Below are 21,889 nucleotides of genomic sequence, written 5' to 3' on the forward strand. Positions count from 1 at the left end.
CCATAATGGCCACATTAGATCATGGCCATAGAGATGGAACATGAACAGTACAGCACCAACGGTCTCTTTGAGCCACAATGTCCAGGCTGAACTTGATGCCAGGATGTTCCCTTCTTTTAACTAGTCCTTCTCTGCTTCCTCAAATCCACGTTTTTCTCTTACCCAGTATTGAATGGTCCCAGACCTGAAATGCTGTTTCTCTTTCCACCGATGCTGCTTGACCTGAGTGTTAATAACTTTTGTTACAAACAGAAAATGCTATACACCAATAGACTTAGCAGGAATCAGCTGCTTTCAAGTTGGGGTGAGAGTTTCTTTAACATTAAGCAACTTAACAGCAGATTGGAGTTACAGCAGTTGAATCTAATTGTAACCCAGTGCAGAGGTATGGCTGTGATCTCTGGGGAAGTACAGGAATCTATATTTGAAGTGAGGTGCTAATTTCATTTGTATCCAGTTTAAAAATAGCTGTCGAGTCTAATAATCCAGGTTACTTTCTTGTGCGTGTGACTGGTCTCTCGCTGAAAATTAATTAATTGCCTCACACTTCTTTGATCTTAAGTTACAGCACAATGCTTTTGTTCACCTATTTACAGTGGTCTGTTTGCACATAAGTTTAGAAGTGCAAGTTTACATTAACAATTAAGATAGACACAAAATGCTCGAGTAACTCAGTGGGACAGGCAGCATCTCTGGATAGAAGGAATGGGTGACGTTTTGTGTTGAGACCCTTCCTGACGTTTCGGGTCGAGACCATTCTTCCTACATTAACAGGCTGGTGATAGTAACCAGAATTGAAAGACAACTTGATTTAAAGAGACCTCAGAAGTTGGAAACTTGAACAAAATCACTGTTGGGGAAACTGAACGGGTCAGGCAGCATCGGTGGAGGGAAAGGGACAGACGTGTTTTCATGTCAAGCTCCATTTTCAGACACTTTGTATAATTCACTCACCATGTGCAGCAGAAAAATTGTTTTGCTGCTTTACCGCTTTAATACAGTCAGTCATTTCTTGATTTATGAAAATTATGTATTTATGGAAAATGATTTATTCAATGGGAGGGTCTGTGTTCCTACATACACACAGAGGAGCATGCTTTTCATTGTACCAAAAATAGCTTCATAAATAAAAGTCACAGACCACAAGGAGCAAGCAGCATATAGACCACTGATACATTCAGCCTGTTAGAGGTTATTCCCTGAAAGATTTGGGTCTGCTTTTGTCTTTAGAGATTATTCTTTAAGTTGGTAGTTATATTGTCTGTATCTTTGCTTATAACACAGTATTTAAAAAATATAAAGAGGTGCCCATCAATAATAGTTATTGACTATATTCTATATATGATTGCAATCCAATATATGAATATGTTACATCGATGACTAGCTTGGACGCATCATCATCACTACTCTCTTTAAAGAGTAGGCTCCTCCACGGAATTCAGCCCAGTAAACTCCATCTTGGTACTTGCTACGATAGTGCCCTCCTTTGTACCATACTCCATTCAGGTTTGAGTGAGCACAGGTGTAGTACCACCATCCTCCTTTCTGGTAATGGGCGCAGTTACCTATTAACGATAATAGAATGATATTGATCAAAGCAATAGTGTACTGAACAATTCATTCAAATACATCCCCAACGTGAATAGCTTAGATAATATATCGAACCCTTCAGGAGTAAGACTGGAAAACATTTATTCATGCTAAGGTTACTGAAATTTTGGAGATAGCCACAAAATGCTGGAGTAACTCAGCGGGTCAGGCAGCATCTCTGGAGAGAAGGAATAGATGTCGTTTCAGGTTGAGACCCTTCATCAGATTTCATCGACCCGAAACATTACCCATTGCTTTTCTCCATAGATGCTGCGTGGTCCGCAGAGTAACTCCAGCATTTTGTGTTGATCTTCGGTGGAAACCAGCATCTGTGGTTCCTTCATACATTGTTCAATGTCAAACTCTAATAGAGATGAGACAGATTCTCAGTTTTGAAAGCTCCACCTAATGTTGCAGTCATAGAATACATTTTACTTTTAAAGATATATAAAAAAATCTGTCTTCTAGTTAAGACATAGAATAAATACTATATTTCAATTTTATATTTATAATTCAAGTAATTTTCCATTTAAAGTTTATATTTAAAGAGTAGGTGTGAGGGACAGAAGAGTCTACTGTACTACTAATGTTAAGTACTCAATCCTAACACTGGGATTGTTAGGAGCCTACAGTGCAACAGTTGGCTGCATGTTTGGTACATATTTAGAAGTATTTAATTGGCTGTGAAGCATTTTGGAAGGTGTTACTGAAATGTATGTATAATAGAACCTATCGCTCATTTTTGTAGTCTATTTCATTACAGGAGTGGGTAATTTTACAGGTAATTGTTATAACAGACGAACACTCATTGGCAGCTGTACTAAAATATCACCTCAGGTTTATGTTTTTTGAAAGGAAAATACATCAATGCTGGAACCGATTGAAACTTTAAAATGATTATGCACAGCAAGTCAGTTCATGTATGATGACCTCTATAAAGATTTTTGTCCATCACTTACTGACATTATTTGTTTTGTCCGTGAATATAACAAGCCTCCTTTTTGGTTAATCATTGGCTGTGTGCTCTAACTGCAGAGAAGAGCCTACCTGTGTATTGGTCTCTGTCTCTGTCCAGTGTGGTGAATTGCTTGTTGTTGTGCCATGATAAGGAGTCTCCAGCATTCCCACGATAGTGGCCTAGTCGCAACCTGTAGAAATCTTTCTCTGACTCCAGGTAGAAGTTATCATACTCGGCAAACACTCTCCTCCCTTGCCAATCCTCCATGAGGACGAGGAGTTTGTAGTCATCCTGATTTGTCAGCCAGTAGATGTTCTCCAAGCCAAGCCAGTACTCACCATCTATGTTCCCGAAGCCTTGCTGCAAATGAAAACAGCTTGTTTAGTCCTAAAAAATTGTGTGGGTGTGTGTGTTTGTAATTTTTGTACAAACCTGTACATCTTTGGAGTGTGGGAGGAAACCGAAAATCTCGGAGAAAACCCACACTGGTCACGGGGAGAACGTACAAACTCCGTACAGACAAGCACCCATAGTCAGGATCAAACTGGCTCTCCGGCGCTGTAAGGCAGTAGCTCTTCCACTACGACACTGTGCTGCCCATTTTGGATTCTTTTTTTTTCTTGGTTTCTTGGTCCTCCAAAATATTCCAAATGGAATTTAAACTGGAGGTGGTGAAGGGAGGGCTTAAGCCAGAAAGGGTTATTAGGAAGAAAGAGCAACTTTAAATTTAGTTGCATCTGGTTGGGTAACTATAGTTGGGTGGAGATTATTCCATGCTTTAATTGTGCGGGGGAAGAAGGAATTGCTGTATACATCTGTCTTTGTAGCTGGGATCACAAATTGGATCGAATGCCCTCGTCTGCTCCTAATTGGTTTGGGTTTGGTGTAGGTCTTGTCATCTATGTCGAGCTGACCATTTAACATTTTGTAAAAACGGGCCAAACGGTGAGCTACACGTCTGTCTTGGAGAGGGTTCCACCCCAGAGAATTCAGAAGTTTGGTGACACTCGCTTCTCTCTCATAGGTGTTAGTAACAAATCGAGCTGCCTGCCTTTGGACACGTTCGATGGAAGAAATCTTTTTTATTTGTGTGTGGGTCCCATGCTGCAACTGCGTAGTCCAAATGAGGTCTAACGAGGCAATCTTTAAAAGGCAATCTGACACATCAATACCAATCCACAGGTCATTTGTCCAGTGTAGATAGTTTACTTCGTTTCAATTTTTCAATTTGCAGTACTTCACTATTCAGTATTAATATTTTAAGAAAAATAGCATTGAGGCTCATTGTCAAACCTACCTATTTACTGGTACAACCCTTGAATCTTTATTGACATCAATTTGGGTCTTGATGTCTTCTTCTCCCCTCCCAATTGCCAAATGAATGTCCTGCAAGCATGTGGAATTTGTACATGTGGAATGGGCCAAAGAGCTAGAGACTATATTGTACAACTCCGAATCTAAATATGTCCAGCCACCTAAACTAAATCCATTTCCTGTACAAGGTCTCTGTCACCACCTCTCAATGAAAATAAATTTAAGTAATTTGGATTATTTGGATTATTTCTCTTATTTTTAAAGAGCAAGTTTTGTCATAGTCATTAATTACTGGGTAGGAACTCCTTGACACACCTACCCATCAATTGATCATAATACTTGCTTCTAGAGATGGACCCAAGACCAATATACTTGAAGGGTTTCGGCCCGAAACGTCGCCTATTTCCTTCGCTCCATAGATGCTGCTGCACCCGCTGAGTTTCCCCAGCAATTTTGTGTACCACCAATATACTTGACACTTGCTTAACTAACCTTATAATTCTCCCAAGTCCTAAAAAAATTGACCGACCCGTCTTGGCGCCTCTGGATGACTGTCCAACCACCAGCTTCCTTCTGCTGTTCACACCACACCTGCATCAGTTGGTTGACATTTTTGGGTTTGATTAGATAAATTCCATTGGATCTGTGGCCGTCTTCTAAAACCTGGAGACAGTCTTTCCAGGGACCTGCTCAAGAGGTCACAACGTAATGAAAATTGTTATTCCATAATTCCCAGCATTTAAAAAAAATAAATAAATAATAATAATAATAAAAATTCCACATGCATGCTCTGGCCATGATGCTTGCCATGAACTATTTTGACAACTTTTACCCATTTCACCTTCCTAACCACCTTCTGTGTGTGGGGGGTGGGGGTGGGGGGGGGGGGGGAGGGAAGTGGTCAAGTGGTCATAAATCCAGCAGGAGTTAGCAGAAAATTGGAAACAAAAGGTCTTAAAGGATCCTGACCCGAAACGCCACTTCCGGAGATGCTTCCTGAACCACTGAGTTACTCCAGCGTTTTGTGTCTATCTTCGGTTTAAACCAGCATCTGCACTTCCTCCCTCAAACAAAATCTGGGATCTATTCACACCTTGGTCTGACATAAAAGACTTCAGCTACAGTGTGATGTACTATTCTAGATTCCATTTATGATGACCTCCTTCTGCCTGATGTGATCCTCAATTTGCGTTTGATGGTTGATCAGACTCTGAAGAAGGGTCTCGACCTGAAACGTCGCCTATTCCTTCGCTCCATAGATGCTGCCTCAACCATTTTTTTTTTACACTGAATGGTGAGTGCTTGGAATGGCTGTCAAAGGGGGAGTGGGGGGGGGGGGTGGAGAGGAGATGCATGCAGGCAGATGTTGTCAGTTACATTTGCAATTGTGGGCCAAATGTTGTTCCTGTGATGTACTATTCTACATTCCATTTATGGTGACCTGCTTGATGTGATCCTGCATTTAGCAACGAGACAAAATTTCTTGCTGATGTCGGTTTGATGGTTGATCAGACCCTGCTGTTTGTCTAACTTCCATCTGAGTGGCTATGGTTATTTTACTGGCAGCAAAACACTTGGCCGTGCTGTACCTAATTAAATTGTCAGTCCTGCCCTTCAGCTGATGTAGTGCTTGGGCCTGTAATCTAATCTAAGAGTTCACAGTTTAACTTCTAGAGATGGTACAGCCTGGACTGACCACTAGTCTAGTGCTAACAAGAACTCTGGTTTATGGTTTATATGCAGACTGGTTCACTCATTTACACTTTTGTGTGATATTCTGCAGGCTGATAGTAATGGCCTGAATGAGTAGGAATGAACTGCAGATGCTGGTTTACACCGAAGATAGACACAAAATGCTGGAGTAATTCAGCAGGACAGGCAGCATCTCTGGATAGAAACATAGAAACATAGAAAATAGGTGCAGGAGGAGGCCATTCGGCCCTTCGAGCCACCACCGCCATTCATTGTGGTCATGGCTGGTCGTCCCCAATCAATAACAAAGGGCCGTGCCTGCCTTCTCCCCATAACCCTTGATTCCACTAGCCCCTAGAGCTCTATCTAACTAATCCAATAGCTCTAATCCAATAGAAGGAATGGGTGACATTTTGGGTTGCGACTTCTTCGGACCTGCAGTTTTGTAGAAGTCACAGCTGGCCAGACCTTGTTACATTGTGGGAATATGAGAGCTATGGGAATAGGAACTTGGTATGACATATTACGTCCAGTTCATTTCTGCAATAGCTGCGGCCTATTTTCCACAGGGAATGAGGCTGAAAGCTGCTGACAAAGGCATGCTCTGTTATCTGAAATGCGACTGGCAATTAATAAAAGCTCAACGTTACTGGTAAATGAAGCATTTTTGTTCTTTCTCCCCTGCGCTTCGTGTAAATAGGTTTTAAAGTTTCTTAATTACTACTTTGAACTTCAAAGCACAGTTACAACCTACACTCATGCAGTCCTTGAGTAAATTGGAGATTGTCGATGAATAGGAGGGAATTGTCGGGGATGTAGGTTTTTTAAAAAGCCCAGTCTTCAACCTTTTCTCACTCACTGTACAGGAGTGTACACTGCACCTCACGATTTACGTGGGGGTTACGTTCCTAAAAAGCGCCGCATCATTCAAAAATGCCTAAATTAAACGTACTTTTAAACAGGCCTAAATGTCAGTGTGTTATTTCAATAATTCAGTGCGTAGATTTGGTTTAAGTGTTAATTAAACAAATGCAATATTCAAAAACTCATAAAACAAATGTGTAAATCCTGTCTGAAGAAGGGTCTCGGCCCGAAACGTTGCCTATTTCCTTCGCTCCATAGATGCTGCCGCACCCGCTGAGTTTCTCCAGCACTTTTGTCTACCTTTGTGTAAATCCTGTATACCGTTTCATCAGATGCATTGTGCCATTGGGAGCTTAGTGTTGTGATTCTTTAATTTCTGATAGATCAGATTTGATGATCTGCTGCAGTGTTCACCCAACTTTATTTTTACAGAAGACCCTGCGTCTAAAATTGCTTTAACATCTCTTGCAAAGCATCCTAAACATTTTACAACCAGTTAAGCACCTTTTTGAAATTTGATCAGTGAACACAATGGCTAATTAGCGCACAGCAAGATCCAAGTGATCGTGGTAGATTATGGTAGACAAAAATGCTGGAGAAACTCAGCGGGTGAGGCAGCATCTATGGAGCGAAGGAAAAAGGCGACATTTCGGGTCAATACCCTTCTTCAGAGTCATTGTTCACTTACCTGATGATTTAGTAGTGGTCACAAGTGGAACTGTAGTGGGAGGAGACTGTTCCATTCTCTTGAGTCTGTCCTGTGTCATTCTGGAGATCTGATCTCTCAATATTTCATTGCCAGAGCCCGGAGCTTTGCTCTTGTTGGAGCTGCCATTCAGACTGTTCCCAGTGATAGAGACGAGGGCTATCTGTTCTGCCTCCTGCTTGTAAACAAATTCCAGATATCAACTTGTACAAAGGACCGTCCGATGCAAAACCACAAATATTAATATCCTGACTTAAAGCATGAGAACGCGCCCTTGTGCTGAAATGGACCACTATCTGAGGGAGTATTCCAGAAAGGACTCACAGAGCCCGGACCATATGGACCATGTGTTGAAGGCAGAAACAGTTCTGTAGGTCAAACCACAAGCAGAGTGAATCTTCCGACGTAGCAGAAATGAATATTGGGTTATTAGCAGCTGATGTGGCTTACTTTAGTATGAATAAAATCCATCCCTAAGGTTTCTCCTGTTTAGTTCTTGACCTCCATTGTACTTCTCCAGACCTCCATTATGGGGAATAGAGGGTCAGATGGTTGGTGCAGACAAAATGTGTAGGAAGGAACTGCAGATACTGGTTTAAACCGAAGATAGACAAAAAAAGCTGGAGTAACTCAGTGGGTTAGGGTTAGAAGAAGGGTCTTGACCCGAAACATCACCCATTCCTTCTCTCCAGAGATGCTGCCTGTCCAGCTGAGTTTCTCCAGCATTTTGTGTCTATCTTTGGTTGGTGCAGACATCACAGCTTCCTTCAATTCACAGCTCCCTTCAAGACGAAGTGCATGTTTACTTGTAACAGAACTAGACTCTAAATTCAGTTATTTGTTCCCTCTGCCTGCTAAGAATGTTTTTTGGAATTCCAAAACTCTCACTATGAGTGAATTTTTGTTTTAATTAGTCTGTCAACAAGGCTACATTTTCTGTTTATCTGTTGACCCGATGCTGGGGAATATTAATTGTTTGTACAGCTGAGGGTTTGCCAGATCTCACTAAGAAGACTTGGATAGCAGACAGATCTCTTTTCAAATGACACCATTGTGACTTTGAACCCTTTGACTTGTAAATCTCTTACTGTTCCTTCATCTTTGTGTGGTCTACCTTCTGGCTGAACCTACTCAAAAGCACCGCGGCAGCAGTTTTATCTTACGGACTGCTATGGATCCATAAACTGGCTCACCATCACCTTCTGAGGATATTTAAGAATGGATAATAAATACCGACGCTTACAAATCTTGCATCACATCAGAACGTAATGTGTGACTGGAATGGGGTGCCTGGGTTTGCCATGAGAGCACTTTCTCAAGGGAATTCGTTAGCGAGTCAGACAGCATAGAAACAGGGTCTTCGGTTCACCATATGTTGTACATGTCTACATTAATCCTATTTACCATCAATTGGACATCTGAAAGAGGTACGAAAATTCACGAAATGCAAATTCTTTTCACTGCATGAGACGAATAAAATTGACTTTGACTTTGGACATCTATGCTCGGTTGGGTACTTGGTGGCCAGTGTGGATGTGGTAGGCCAGAGAGTGTGCGTAAGAGTCTGTAACGAATATACTTCAGGAGAGTAAATCTCCCATCCTGGCCCATTTGAAGCTGCAAACACAGCAACATGACTCTGTACTACCCTCTGAAATGGCTTTGCAACCACGTTTCCTGGGATGTCAGGACTTTCATATGAAGAAAGACTGGATAGACTCGGCTTGTACTCGCTAGAATTTAGATGATTGAGGGGGGATCTTATAGAAACGTACAAAATTCTTAAGGGGTTGGACAGGCTAGATGCAGAAAGATTGCTCCCGATGTTGGGGAAGTCCAGAACAAGGGGTCACAGTTTAAGGATAAGGGGGAAGTCTTCTAAGACCGAGATGAGAATTTTTTTTTTTTTCACACAGTGGTGAATCTGTGGAATTATCTGCCACAGAAAGTAGTTGAGGCCAGTTCATTGGCTATATTTAAGAGGGAGTTAGATGTGGCCCTTGTGGCTAAAGGGATGGGGGGTATGGAGAGAAGGCAGGTACAGGATACTGAGTTGGATGATCAGCCATGATCATATTGAATGGCGGAGCAGGCTCGAAGGGCCGATTGGCCTACTCCTGCGCCTATTGTCTATGTTTCTATGTTTGAAAGATCACTTGGGGTTGGGCAATAATCGCCCAGCTTGTCATTGAAGCTCGCATCCCGAGGAATGAATGTAAAATTATATCTATCCTTGAAAAGTTCAAGTCTTTTACCTGTTGATTCTGTTGATTGTGCTTTGGGACTAGTCTGCACTGTTGTTCCAGCTGAGCAATCGTGCGGCTCTGGTTGCTCATGAGGGTGGTGAGGGCTGTGAACTTGCGCTCCAAGTCCTTGTACCTTATCGACAACCTCAACACTTCGGTCGTGACGTTAAGGACCTTGTTCTCCAGCTGGAAGATCTCCAGAGACTCGTCCTTCTTCTGGATGATCTCGTGCAGCAGCTGGGCATAGAGCTGCGCTACTCTGGAGTTCATGTTGCGGCTCTCTTTGCGGAGAGACTTGACTTCGTCGATCACTCGCCCGTCCACTTCCACCATCTGCCTGAGGTCTTCAATCTGCTGCTGCTGCTCACGCATCTCCTCCCTCACGGCCAGCAGCTCGCTCTTATTCACGCCGTCGTACCCGCTCACCGGTACCTTGGTGCTCAGGCAGATGGCACCAGTCAGCCGTTGCTGGGGGACAATGAAGGTGTAGGTACACCTGGTGGGTGGTGCACTCTGCGGGGACTGAGCATTGCGACTGTTGGACTCCTCAGTCTGTGCAAGCTTGCCTGCATCCGTTTCTGAGGTGGCCTTTTCAGCCCCTGCCAATCTGATCAGCAAGAAGAGGCTGATGGTGAGTTTCAGCATTGTTCAAACTGGGCTGCTTGAAACAGTGTCAAAATCTGTAATAGAATAAAACGTTCAATTTTAAAATCTTGGGCTTGCATTTTTGTTTTTTAGCATCTTTTGTGCCCTTTTTCAGGATGTTCTAATGTGTTTACAAATGTAGAATGTACTCAATGTTACAAAATTGGAAACTCTGGAACTCTCTGCACAGAAGGTAGTTGAGGCAAGTTCATTGGCTATATTTAAGAGGGAGTTAGATGTGGCCCTTGTGGCTAAAGGGATCGGGGGGTATGGAGAGAAGGCAGGTACAGGATACTGAGTTGGATGATCAGCCATGATCATATTGAATGGCGGTGATGGGCCGAATGGCCTACTCCTGCACCTATTTTCTATGTTTCTATGTGAGCACTATCGTAGCCACAAGGAGCTGTAAATACTGGTTTACTAAACAAAACGGCAAAGGGTTGGGTCAGGCAGCATCTCTGGAGAACATGAATAGCTAACTTTTAGGGTTGGGATCCTACTGCTGGTCTGAAGATCCGGAAGGTCATCTATTCATGTTCTCCAAAGAAGCTGCCAGATCCGCTGAGTTACTCGAGCACTTTCTGCCAACGCTTTGTATGTTATAAGATCTCGTAAAGTGGTAATGACAGGATTCTGCACTGCAGGCTCCCATAAGCAGTAATGTGATAATGATCATTTTTATTACTCAATATATTCAAGGATTGATCAATGTTTTCCAGGGAATGAAATAAGTAAATCTGACGATCACTGCATTTTTGTTTGAGGAGCTTTCATGAATGCGGGCCTTTGTTTAACACCTCAAAAGGTTTTAACATCCAAAAGGTTTTGCTTCTGGCAATGCAACACTTTCTCGTTCTCCAGCACATATTTTTCTGCTCCTCTTTTGAGTGGGTCTTTAATCCTCGAGCTTAGTTGTGAGTGGTGAGAGCATTACCCGTGAAGCCAATTTAATCATTCAATCCTGACTGTAAGCTCAACTTCCCTCTGAACTTTGCTTCAAGTAATACAAAGAAAGCAAAAATCCAGAGGAATCCAGAATCCCCCACTCTCAGTGAGGCCAAGTACTAATTGGAGGAACAGCACCTCATTTGGGCAGCGGTATGAATATTGATTTCTCTAACTTCAAGTAATCTCTCTCTCTCTCTCTCTCTCTCTCTCTTTTCCCTGGTTAATTTTACTGTTTGTATGCCTCGTTATCTGTCACCTTCCCCTCTGCCAACAATGAACCATTCTGTTCTGAATTTCCTTGGATCATCATCTGCTTTGATCTGTCCTTTTCACACCTTACATTCTCTTTGTACCGTTCCGTATCTCTAGTTTCCCTCTCCCCTGACTCGGTCTGCAGCAAAGATCCTATAGCGGAGCAAGATAGACCACTCCTGCTAAATGCAATGGGCTGACATGTAGTACGCAACGGAGTGGAACGTGGGCCTTTTTTTCATCTATTTCCGTAACCCGACCCGACTCGCAGTGCAATCAACGTTGCGGGGGAACAGTTTGTGTTAATAAATTAAAATTCTGAAAATGAGAAGATATTTACCAAATAACCTTTATTTTTACGAGGAAGATTCCATAACCGGCTTCCGTCTCCGCACTATTATCCTATAGGATCTTTGGTGCGGAGACGGAAGCCGGTTACGGAAAATGTGCCTTAAATTACCCACGAATCTGCCCATGACTGTACTACGTCTTTTTCGTCGAGTGGACCATCTTGCTCGCTGTAGGATCTTTGGTCTGCAGAAGGGTCTCGACCCAAAACGTTGCCCATTCCTTCTCTCCAGAGATGCTGCCTGTCCCGCTGAGTTGCTCCAGCATTTCGTATCTACGGTGTAAACCAGCATCTGTAGTTCCTTCCCACACAAGTCCAGAGGGGTTGAATTGTAATTGTGATAGCATGTAACTGAAAAGGATGCTTTTTGTTTCCTTTGGGGGTATTGTATATATTCATGTTAGTGTGTTAGTTCACTTAGTGACGTAGTTTGCGGGGTTTTTATGATTGTTTATACATACTTGTCCATGATTTTACTCTGTTACATGTGGGGTTTTGATGCAAGTCTAGAGATTGATGCGCTCAAACCGCAGCCCACTTCTCAACCTGGCCCTGTGCTGTGTAACCCCACACTCCCTGTGAAAATCTCTGAAGCACTTTGAAGTTTCACAGCTTGTTTAATGGAGATGGTAGCCTTTGTACAATCAGGTTGGCATTCTGTGTACTTTGGTGGAATGTTGCTTAGTGGTTTGTTTTATAAGACGTGGTTGTTGCTGGCAGAGGCAGCATGTATTACTCACTTTTTCCTGAAGGTTTTAAAAGCTCCTGCAAGCAGGAACAGATGTGCATTTATATAGTGCCTATCTGAATGTCCCACCAATCATAGAATAGGATATGCTGCATTGATCGCTGTGTAAGCTTACAACAGGGTACATGACATGTGGCAAGCTAGAGGTAGCCTCGTTCTCCAGAGTGAGAGACAACAAAAACATTTCTTGGTTTCCGCACCCTTAATTACGATCCCGTTGTCTTCTGAAACGTCACGCATTCCTTCTATCCAGAGGTGCTGCATGTTTCGCTGAGTTACTCCAGCATTTTGTGTCTAGATTCCGATCACAAGCACCAAGTACCATCTGTAAATACTCTTGCATGGTATGACCACTTTGATAGGACAACTTGCTCCTCCGGCCAAGAAACTGTACTGCTTCCTCCAGAGGGCAGAGAATCATCACCATGTGCTAACAACCTGTACGAGGAAGGGCCTTGGCCCGAAACATCACCCAATTCTTCTCTTCAGAGATGCTGCCTGTCCCGCTGTGGTACTCCAGCATTTTGTGTCTATCTAATGTGTTTCTGTAGACCGTTTGGTTCTGGGGAAAAGCCATTATCAACATTTGAGTTGCATACTTGCAGCTTGGTCCCGATTCTAAGAATACTGATCCATGACCCTATTGACCATCACACTGAGATAATCTATCAACAGACATAGGATCTAGCCCTTTGAATGTATCTACTGGGGCTGGATGCATCCTAAGAGAAACTTTATTTGTGAGTTCTATCTATCTGAGAACTCTATCTGAAGATGTGTCTTGACCCAAAACGTCACCAGAGATGTTGCCTGTCCCGCTGAGTTACTCCAGCTTTTTGTGTCTATCTTTGGTTTAAACCAGCATCAGGATTTCCTTCCTACACAACTCTATTTGTGGAACAGATAATGTACCAGACATGCATGAGAAAACTTGAGTAATTAGTTAGACTCACAGACTTGGAAACAATTAAAATTCCAAGGTGAACATTTGGTCTCAGCGGAGATTTGAGTTGCCATCTGGTCAGTTGGGGGTCCCGTTTGTCTGGAGTTGTTTGCCCTTGTTCCCTGCTGTGACTATCATGCAAAAGCCTTTACAGATTGCAGTTTGTGACCAGTTTCAATTTGTGGTGGGGCTGGGCATCCCAGAGTGTTTATTTTCTAGCCTCTCCAGGAGCTGTATCCTGTGAACAGCTACACAAACCATTGCTCGCCATCCTTCCCAGTGGCTTCCAACAGCTTTGGAACAATCCTGTGCTTGTGACTTGTTTCTATGTCCGTTCTCTCAGCCTTGTGCTCACTGTTTGAGAGTGTTTTGGGATGTGAATTTGGGGAGGGTGGGGGTGATCCAGAGATGTTGCCTGACCCGCTGAGTTACTCCAACATTTTGTGCCTACCTCCTCTGGCAGCTTGTTCCATACACCCACCACCCTTTGTGTGCAAAAACTACTTGAAAAATTACTTAACGTTATGCTTTCTTCAGTAAAAAGGGGGGTTTGGTGTTTATATTAATTAAGTCGAGTGCACAGCTGCCTGAAATATCTCTATATGCCTCCTTGGGGAGTGAAGATGTATTCTGGAGTAAGGTGGGTGTATTTTACAGATTGCTTGGCATGTTTAGCAAACCATATTACTTTCAATGTCTTTCACAAAATTATTCTGTGCGCTGGAGACTTGCAATTGACATGGACCACATACGCTGAAAGGGCTTTGAAAGAAATCCACTTTTATCTGGTTTGAAGCCAGGGAATTTAAACCTTGCAGACAGGCCTGCTTTAAGTGTTTTTTTTAGTGTGCACTTTCCCCACCTTTACACTCTATTGCCAATACCACATAAGAGGCGGGGCAGAGGTCCTACCTCCCTTCGCCAAAACATCTGGCTCTATCATAAGGTCGTAAGTGATAGGAGTACAATGAGGCCATTCGCCCCATCTAGTCGCCTCCGCTATTCAATCATGGCTGATCTATCTCTCCTTCCTAACCAGATTCTCCTGCCTTCTCCCCATAACCTCTGGCACCCGTACTAATCAAGAATCTATCTATTTCTGCCTTAAATATATTCACTGACTTGGCCTCCACAGGCTTCTGTGGCAATGAGTTCCTCTGACGAAAGAAATTCCTCCTCCTCTCCTTCCTAAAATAGTGTCCTTTAATTCTGAGGCTGTGACGTCTAGTCCTAGACTCTCCCACTAGTGGAAACATCCTCTCCACTCTATCCAAGCCTTTCACTATTCTGTATGTTTCAATTGCAGATCCAGCCTCCGCCCCCTGATACCTGGCCGGATTGTTTAACTCCTGATGCTCCCTCCTGTGGTGCACTCTCTTCTTCTGATCCTTGCCAGTATCTCTTCCCCCACATTCATTCAGGTTAAATAGACGTTTGACGTTTTGCGTCGTCCAATCGTTTAGACTCTGTCACTTTATGTGGCTTGGGCTTCATGCACTTAGTTTTTGCATGACATCAGCCACCACGAGATGAACTGCACTACCCCACCCCTCCCCATCCCACCCATGCCCCCCTCGGTTAATTTGTTAATGTAAAACTGCTTGCAGATAAATGTGTTGTTCATGTCTAATAATTTAGACGAGTGACTTTTGTTTAATTCCACCTTTTTAACAGCTGATAAATTACTTCATGAAGTGCAGGAACTGTTTTGAAGATAAATACCACAGCCATTCTTACAAGAATTTTTTATTCACAAAACATTTTTTTAAGGTCGTAAGCAGTCTTAAGAAATTTCACAGAACATTGCTGAACAAAATTGATACTGAACAACGCAAGGTGAATGGAGCAAATGCAGTGAGTTTAAATGCAAATGGCTTTTCCAGCTGAGAAAACGGATGTCAACAACGGAATAATTCGATTTGGAGATTATCAGGAAGCTGAGATTGGGGTGAAAAATAACTTCTGAGAGTTGCAGTTGGAAGAGATGAAGGAGAAAGGGAAGGAATGTGTTGGGGAGGATCTTAAAACAGCAACACAGGCTGAACTGAGATGAGAGATATATCTGATTTAATTTCTCTTTCAGAAATGTTACCCAGCAGTTTGGAATAATTCTCTGGCCTTGCAAAGTTGCAGGGTGTTTAACCTCAACCTTTAAACACCAAGATTCGATTGCAGCATTTACTATTAGCCCATGAAAATGGAGAAATATACTTAAATAATTTATTTCTTTGAGATATTCTTGTGCATTACTCTCCAGGTCTTGATATCTGCAAGCAGCAAAATTGGAATTTTCAGATTGGAAACGAATCCTTTCTTTAACACAAAGATAGACACAAAATGCTGGAGTAACTCAGTGGGACCCTTCTTCAGACTTGACCCGAAATGTCATCTATTCCTTCTCTCCGGAGATGCTGCCCATCCCGCTGTGTTACTCCAGCATTTTGTATCTATCTTTGATTTAAACCAGCATCTGCAGTTCCGTCCTACACCTTTAATGCTCTTTTATAAGCCCTCTAAGATGAACAAGGCAATCATACTTATAAACATTGATCTGATGCTAAATCTTGTAGTGAATGTCCTACCTTGTTCAGTAGACTTGTGATGTCTGCCAGATATTCAAACCTTCATTACTCAAAGTTTTCAGCTTCCGACAAGGGGAAGAATTCCTGTAAAACATACTGTTGTAGATGTTCACAGCTAACTAGATTCCTGGTTGCTCTTGTACAGTCCATGCACAGGTATCTCTCCAGTGTCGGATTATCGTCCCCTTAATTGAGTCGATGCTTGGTTCTTCATGCTTCCATACTGAAGCAAGGCAGCTGAGAGCAGCTGCAACTTGTCAGTGGCTGTGTTTGGGACAGTGAAGAGAGGCAGGAGGCAGCCACAGTGCAGCTCGGCTCACTACTATTAGTCTCGTTCAAAGCAGCAGCCTCTCATCTCCCCGCCCATTAGAGGTTTGGTTTGTCAGATTAAAGGTTGAAGGCGGAATGCTGTCTCCTTGCCAGGAGTCCAGGAAAACTGTCCTGACTCCTCCCCGAAAAGCAATGTAGATGCATTTGATCCAGGCAGGAAATTGCATTGCCTCAAGATTCCTATTCTCTGATTTGTGTTTATCTGATTTGTAAACTGAAATGTTATGAATCTCTGAAAATAATTTGAGATGCATATTCTGTGTAATATATAGGGGGGGATATTATGAGTGTGAGTGTCTGTCGGTGTACTGAGTGTGTGTGAGTGTGTCTGTGTGAGTATGTCTGTCGGTATACTGAGAGTTTACACACTATTTGACGGTGACACCAATCACTCAGGCCATCTTGATAAGTGGGGAAAGATAGCTTGGACTGTTTTCATTTGCATTATTGCATAGTAATGTTCCATAGGAGTGCTAATAAAGTTAAATTAAGTCTGGGCCACAGAGTGATGCACCAGAGCAGACGACTTAAAACTTAGTCATAGAGTGAGGTTTAGTGAAAGGGAAGAAATCAAACTAGGGAATTTCAATCTTTAGAGTCATCATAATAACAGCAATCAGTGTGTAAGCATTGGTTTAAAAGAATAGTCAGTTCAGCAATTTTCTCCATGTACTTTCCTATTAGCTCATGTTACAGTATTAGCTGTTGGAAAATGGGCCTTGGAGTAAAGAAATTGGGAATGACCACATTTCTTTCCCCCATAGCTCCCTGCCAACTATCTGTACTTTTTCCATCCTCTTCCAAGTGGAATCATGGTGCAGGGTCGGTCAGTTGGTGTCTTCGGGGAGGGTGGATTGGGGAAGGAGGTAGGGAAAGGAATTCTCAAATATTATTGAGTTTTCCAAACTAGTTTGTGATGGGCTTCTGTAAATGGACATGAGAGCAGATGTTAATGTATACATTCGGGTCACTGGCCATTGTGTCTAAACAGTGTCTCACTAAATTGAGAGCTTAAGCCCGTGTTTATTTACTATTCCAGTGATTCGCAGAACTGAAAGATTCCAGAGCTGTAAGTGAACTTAGAACCAGTCTCTGGCTGCTGAGGAAATGATACCAATTGCTTTTAATGTTTATACTGAAAGTGGTGCTGTAGTATACATACCGAATGTTATGCATGGGAAGTTGATAAATGCCCTTGTAAAATTGTGGAAGATATTTCCATTTGGTTTAATAATTAAGATACAGCAGCATCCATTTATATGGCAGCTTTAATATGGGGAATACTCATAAAGGCATTTCACAGGAGGGTTATCAAACAAAGACTGACATATTAAGGCATATGACCAAACTCGATCAGAGATAAATGGTTTGGGAAGCATCCTGCAGGCAGGAGAGATGGAGAGGTTCAGGGAGAGTGTTTGCGAGCCAAGGGGAGTAGAAGGCATGGCCTCTCATACGAGTGATTAAATGTGGGCAAAATGCCAGAATTAGGAGTTCTGGTTTCTCTGGAGATTAGAGAGACCCGAAGAATTTATTCCTGCTGATAAAAGGCTTTCCTGTATATTGTATCTTCAACCGGGCATCCATTGCACCCGCCCACAATGGGTGATGATAACCAGATCGCTGACATCTGTTAACTGTTGCCATGGTGTTGGAAATCCACTGGATTGCTGGCACAGATCAGACTTGATGCTGGAGGGTTTTCATTATGTCCTTTCAAAGAAAGCTTTGTTTCAGCTTAGTTTATTGTCGCGTGTACCGAGGTACAGTGAAAAGCTTTTGTTGCATGCTAACCAGTCAGCATAAAGACATTACTGGCTTCCCATCTCCCACCGAATCACCTACAAAATCCTGGTCCTCACCTACAAAGCCCTCCACCATCTGGCCCCCCCATATCTCACTGACCTCCTCTCCCCCTACCAACCCTCACGGTCCCTCAGATCCACATCAGCCGGTCTCCTCTCCATCCAAAAGTCCAACCTCCACAGTTTTGGGGACAGAGCCTTCTCCAGGGCAGCTCCCAGGCTCTGGAACTCCCTCCCCCAACTGATCCGCAATTCCGTGTCCCTCACCATCTTCCAGTCCCGCCTCAAGACCCATCTCTTCACCTCTGCCTATCCTTAGCCCCACGTCCCCCTCCCTTTTCATCTGTGCATTAATTGCCTCATACTGTGTTTTGTATTGAATTCTGTCTTTACTTTGTGTACTAGTCATGTCTCTACTATTTATTTCATTCCCCTTACATGTTTTTCCTCTACATGCTCAATTTTTGTAAGGTGTCCTTGAGACTCTTGAAAGGCGCCCATAAATAAAATTTATTATTATTATTATTATTATTACATGATTACAGTTGACCCATTTACAGTGTATAGACACATGATAAGGGAATAAAGTTTAGTGCAAGGTCAAGCCAGCAAAGTCCAATCAAGAATAGCTCTGGAAAATGATCTGAATTTTTCTACACTTTGAGATCTGCCTCTGATAGTTCTTCACTGTGGCTGTTTTCCTCTTCCAGGTATACACTTATCTGATCTCACCTACATCGATGCGGCATATCCATCTGCGGCAAGCATTCTAGAAGATGAGCATCGCTGCGATCAGATCAACAACGTTTTGCGGGTTATCAGTGACTTTCAGCAGTTCTGTGTATACGGTAATAGCTTGTCTGCTGATCTCGTAAATAGAATTGAGGATGTAGCTGCTGTTCTTTGATTCAGTCGCTTCTCGCTGGCTCCCTTTTCTTTTGCATTCTCTCTTGTTTATCTTTGTCCCTCTTTCAACTCGCCTGCTGAAGGCCTCTCTTGCTGCCCCTCATTCTTTTAGTCAGGAGCCAAAAATAGCCCCTTCACAAGAATGAGTAATAAAGGGCAAAGAATGAGAGACTGTTATAGACACAATGCTGGAGTAACTCAGCGGGTCAGGCAACGTCTCTGGAGAAAAGGAACTGGTGACGTTCTGGGACCAAGAAAGTTACCTATTCCTCTTTTCCAGATTTGCTGCCTGACCCACTGAGTTACTCCAGCATTTCGTGTCTACCTTCGGTGTAAACCAACATTCAGCCAGACCGTAGATCAAGGCTCTGACCATGCAAATCTGGCTTTGATAAGCAAGCCATGTTGTCTGCGTGTCTGACAACCAGGTCCTAAAAACCAGTGCTCCATCCAAGCTTTGTCACATCAGTTAATTTCCAGAAACACAGAGAAAATCTTTTGAGCTGATGGCGAAAACTCTGGGGAGAAAAATGTAACATTATCAGCTCATTGGAATCTTAGGACTGCCCAAGACTGCTCAAACTGGAGAAACATCCAGAGGTACTAAACTTTGAGTCGCAGCAATGGAAAAGACATTCAACAGTACAAAGAGCCTGTCCCAAGCATGGCAGAGTCTGCAGATCTGGTGTGGGATTCGTTAAGCTGGGTTTATGATTTTTCACATTAACGTTTTGTTTTCTTTTTCCTCACCGCTCATCACCACATATTTTCTGTTTTTATTTTCGGATCCATGTTATTTGGCTTTTTGCAGTATTTTATCTGTTTCTATTTTTTCTGATGTTAGTCATACTTGTATGTTGAAAAAGATTTGATAATTTCCCCTCTATCTTGAATTATTTATAGATCTTCCATCATTGCCTCATGTCCAGAAGTATCTGAATTCTGCGAGATACATCGAGGAACTGCAATCCTTCTTGGAGCAAGACAACTACAGGTGTGTCCCGCCATTGTTTCTGCCATTCAATACAATTCCGCAAGGTGATTTAAAAAAACATTTTTTTTTCCTTTTACTGTTAAATTCAAAGACAGCCAAGGAGGTGTTGGTCTTTACCACTGTTTGCAGAATACCAGAGTAATTGATTATTTTCAATAATAGAGTGGCATGATGGCTCAGCGGTAGATCATTACTGCCTCACAGCGCCAGAGAACCGGGTTCGATCCTAACTGCGGGTGTTGTCTGTACGGAGTTTGGGATGTCAGGACTGTCTTATGAAGAAAGACTGGATAGACTTGGTTTATACTCTCTAGAATTTAGGAGATTGAGAGGTGATCTTATAGAAACTTACAAAATTCTTAAGGGGTTGGACAGGCTAGATGCAGGAAGACTGCTCCCGATGTTGGGGAAGTTCAGGACAAGGGGTCACAGCTTAAGGATAAGGGGGAAATCCTTTAAAACCGAGATGAGAATAACTTTTTTCACACAGAGAGTGGTGAATCTCTGGAACTCCCTGCCACAGAGGGTAGTCAAGGCCAGTTCATTGGCTATATTTAAGAGGGAGTTAGATGTGGCCCTTGTGGCTAAGGGGATCAGAGGGTATGGAGAGAAGGCAGGTACGGGATACTGAGTTGGATGATCAGCCATGATCATATTGAATGGCGGTGCAGGCTCGAAGGGCCGAATGGCCTACTCCTGCACCTAATTTCTATGTTTCTATGTTTCTATGTTTGTACGTTATCCCCGTGACCTGCGTGGGCTTTCCCCGGGATCTTTGGGTTCCAAAGAAGTACAAGTTTGTAGGTTAATTGGCTTGGCAAAATTGTAAATTGTCCCAAGTGTGTGTGTGTGTGTAGGATAGTGTAAATGCGCGGGGATTGCTGGATGACAGGCTCGGTGGGCCGAAGGGCCTGTTTCCGCGCTGTATCTCTAAACTAAACTGTAAAGGGACTCCCAAGTGACATGATATCTTTCCACAGATTGTCTCTGATGATCGAGCCTGTGTCATGTACTCCACGTCGTGTCTCCAGAAGAGAAGCTGAAGGTAAGAGCCTTAATTTTCTCAAGTGGTATTGCCTCCTACTGTATGAACACGTTTAAGTGAGGAGGGAAGAAATCTGGTTCTGGCAGGAAGATATTATTTGTAAATTCTGGACACTTGAACATCACGTTGAACAGAGTAATGGGTTGTCTAAACTCCATCCACTTCCTGTGTCTCAGGCTCGCTCTCCACCACTGAGGCAGTTGAATATTCTGATGGTGATGCCACCGCCACCTGTCTCTGCCTGATGCATAGTCATAGGAAATGGCAGCGTGCTGCTTACAAGTAAGTGATGGACTCCATGCTGTGGGTAATTGGCAAAAATCTGTCCAGTTTCCTGCCATTGCTTTGCACTTCATAAAGATGTTGGTCATTGAAGGCGCTGGAGAAGCTTGACCACCACTGAAAGTCACGCTGTCATCCCAGCATCGCATTGCTGATATCCGCAATCTGGCTTATGGATGGCTACAGAATAAGCACCTTCTCCATATTCCTCCCTATTTTCTATAGCAGTAGACGGACAAGCATCACAGACCCCAAGAGGGCAACGTTCCCAGGAAATCGACCCCAAAGTCTCCTGGACGACAGTGTGATGGAAGACGGTTTGGTCTGCGTGATGCAGACCAGGGGCCAACCTGCCTGTGACAACTCTCCAGGTAACTCGTGGCCAGGTGGTGAATAGGACCATTGCTTGCCTGAATGATTTCCTTCTCCTTCTGCTCATTTTCAGGCCCATGTTTCCCTAGTACTTTTCATGCCAGCAGGCAATGAAATACACAAAGTGTAATCTCTCGAGTTGGAGATGTGACCACTAATTTGTACACGGCAAGTGGCTGCAGAAGAAATGTGGTATCCACTAGAAAGTTATGTTCTTATTAGTGAGATATTGGATGTCCAATGCTGGGCCAGGAAAGGGGAGATCACTCTTTGTGGAAAATATCATGGGATCTTTTCCATCTGCTTGGATTAATA

At 43.0% G+C, this 21,889-nt stretch overlaps 2 protein-coding genes across 3 annotated transcripts in view; one reads left to right on the forward strand and one right to left on the reverse strand.

Annotated features, from left to right (window-relative positions):
- The window catches only part of LOC116966127 (ras-specific guanine nucleotide-releasing factor RalGPS2-like), a 49,120-nt gene that overhangs the window by 17,929 nt on the left and 9,302 nt on the right, over positions 1-21,889 (forward strand). The window contains exons 9-13 of the mRNA XM_033012313.1: positions 18,686-18,823; positions 19,785-19,875; positions 20,856-20,920; positions 21,097-21,202; positions 21,428-21,573. Of these exons, the coding sequence (XP_032868204.1) occupies positions 18,686-18,823; positions 19,785-19,875; positions 20,856-20,920; positions 21,097-21,202; positions 21,428-21,573 (546 nt within the window). The remainder of the gene's footprint in view (positions 1-18,685; positions 18,824-19,784; positions 19,876-20,855; positions 20,921-21,096; positions 21,203-21,427; positions 21,574-21,889) is intronic.
- angptl6 (angiopoietin like 6) lies at positions 1,029-16,227 on the reverse strand. Of its 2 annotated transcripts, none has more exons than XM_033012315.1 (6): positions 15,841-16,227; positions 9,380-10,050; positions 7,107-7,299; positions 4,355-4,548; positions 2,638-2,908; positions 1,029-1,565 (listed from the first exon to the last, which is right to left on the reverse strand). In XM_033012315.1, exons 2-6 carry the CDS (start codon positions 10,013-10,015, stop codon positions 1,381-1,383), a joined length of 1,479 nt encoding a protein of 492 aa, XP_032868206.1. In that variant the 5' UTR covers positions 10,016-10,050; positions 15,841-16,227; the 3' UTR covers positions 1,029-1,380. The 2 variants fall into 2 exon arrangements, with proteins under 2 accessions (XP_032868206.1, XP_032868205.1); XM_033012314.1 differs by having other exon boundaries at positions 7,107-7,302.

Source organism: Amblyraja radiata, chromosome 35 (assembly GCF_010909765.2).
Source record: "Amblyraja radiata isolate CabotCenter1 chromosome 35, sAmbRad1.1.pri, whole genome shotgun sequence".
Lineage (NCBI taxonomy): Eukaryota > Metazoa > Chordata > Chondrichthyes > Rajiformes > Rajidae > Amblyraja > Amblyraja radiata.

What these genes read in the sequence shown, in the direction of transcription:
- angptl6 (XM_033012314.1), bottom strand. Translation starts at nt 10,015, where the DNA reads ATGCTGAAACTCACCATCAGCCTCTTCTTGCTGATCAGATTGGCAGGG. An exon ending in ACAATCAACAGAATCAACAG is followed by an intron (nt 7,303 to 9,379) that starts GTAAAAGACTTG and finishes TTTGTTTACAAG; the next exon opens with CAGGAGGCAGAACAGATAGC. An exon ending in AGACAGAGACCAATACACAG is followed by an intron (nt 1,566 to 2,637) that starts GTAGGCTCTTCT and finishes TATCGTTAATAG; the next exon opens with GTAACTGCGCCCATTACCAG.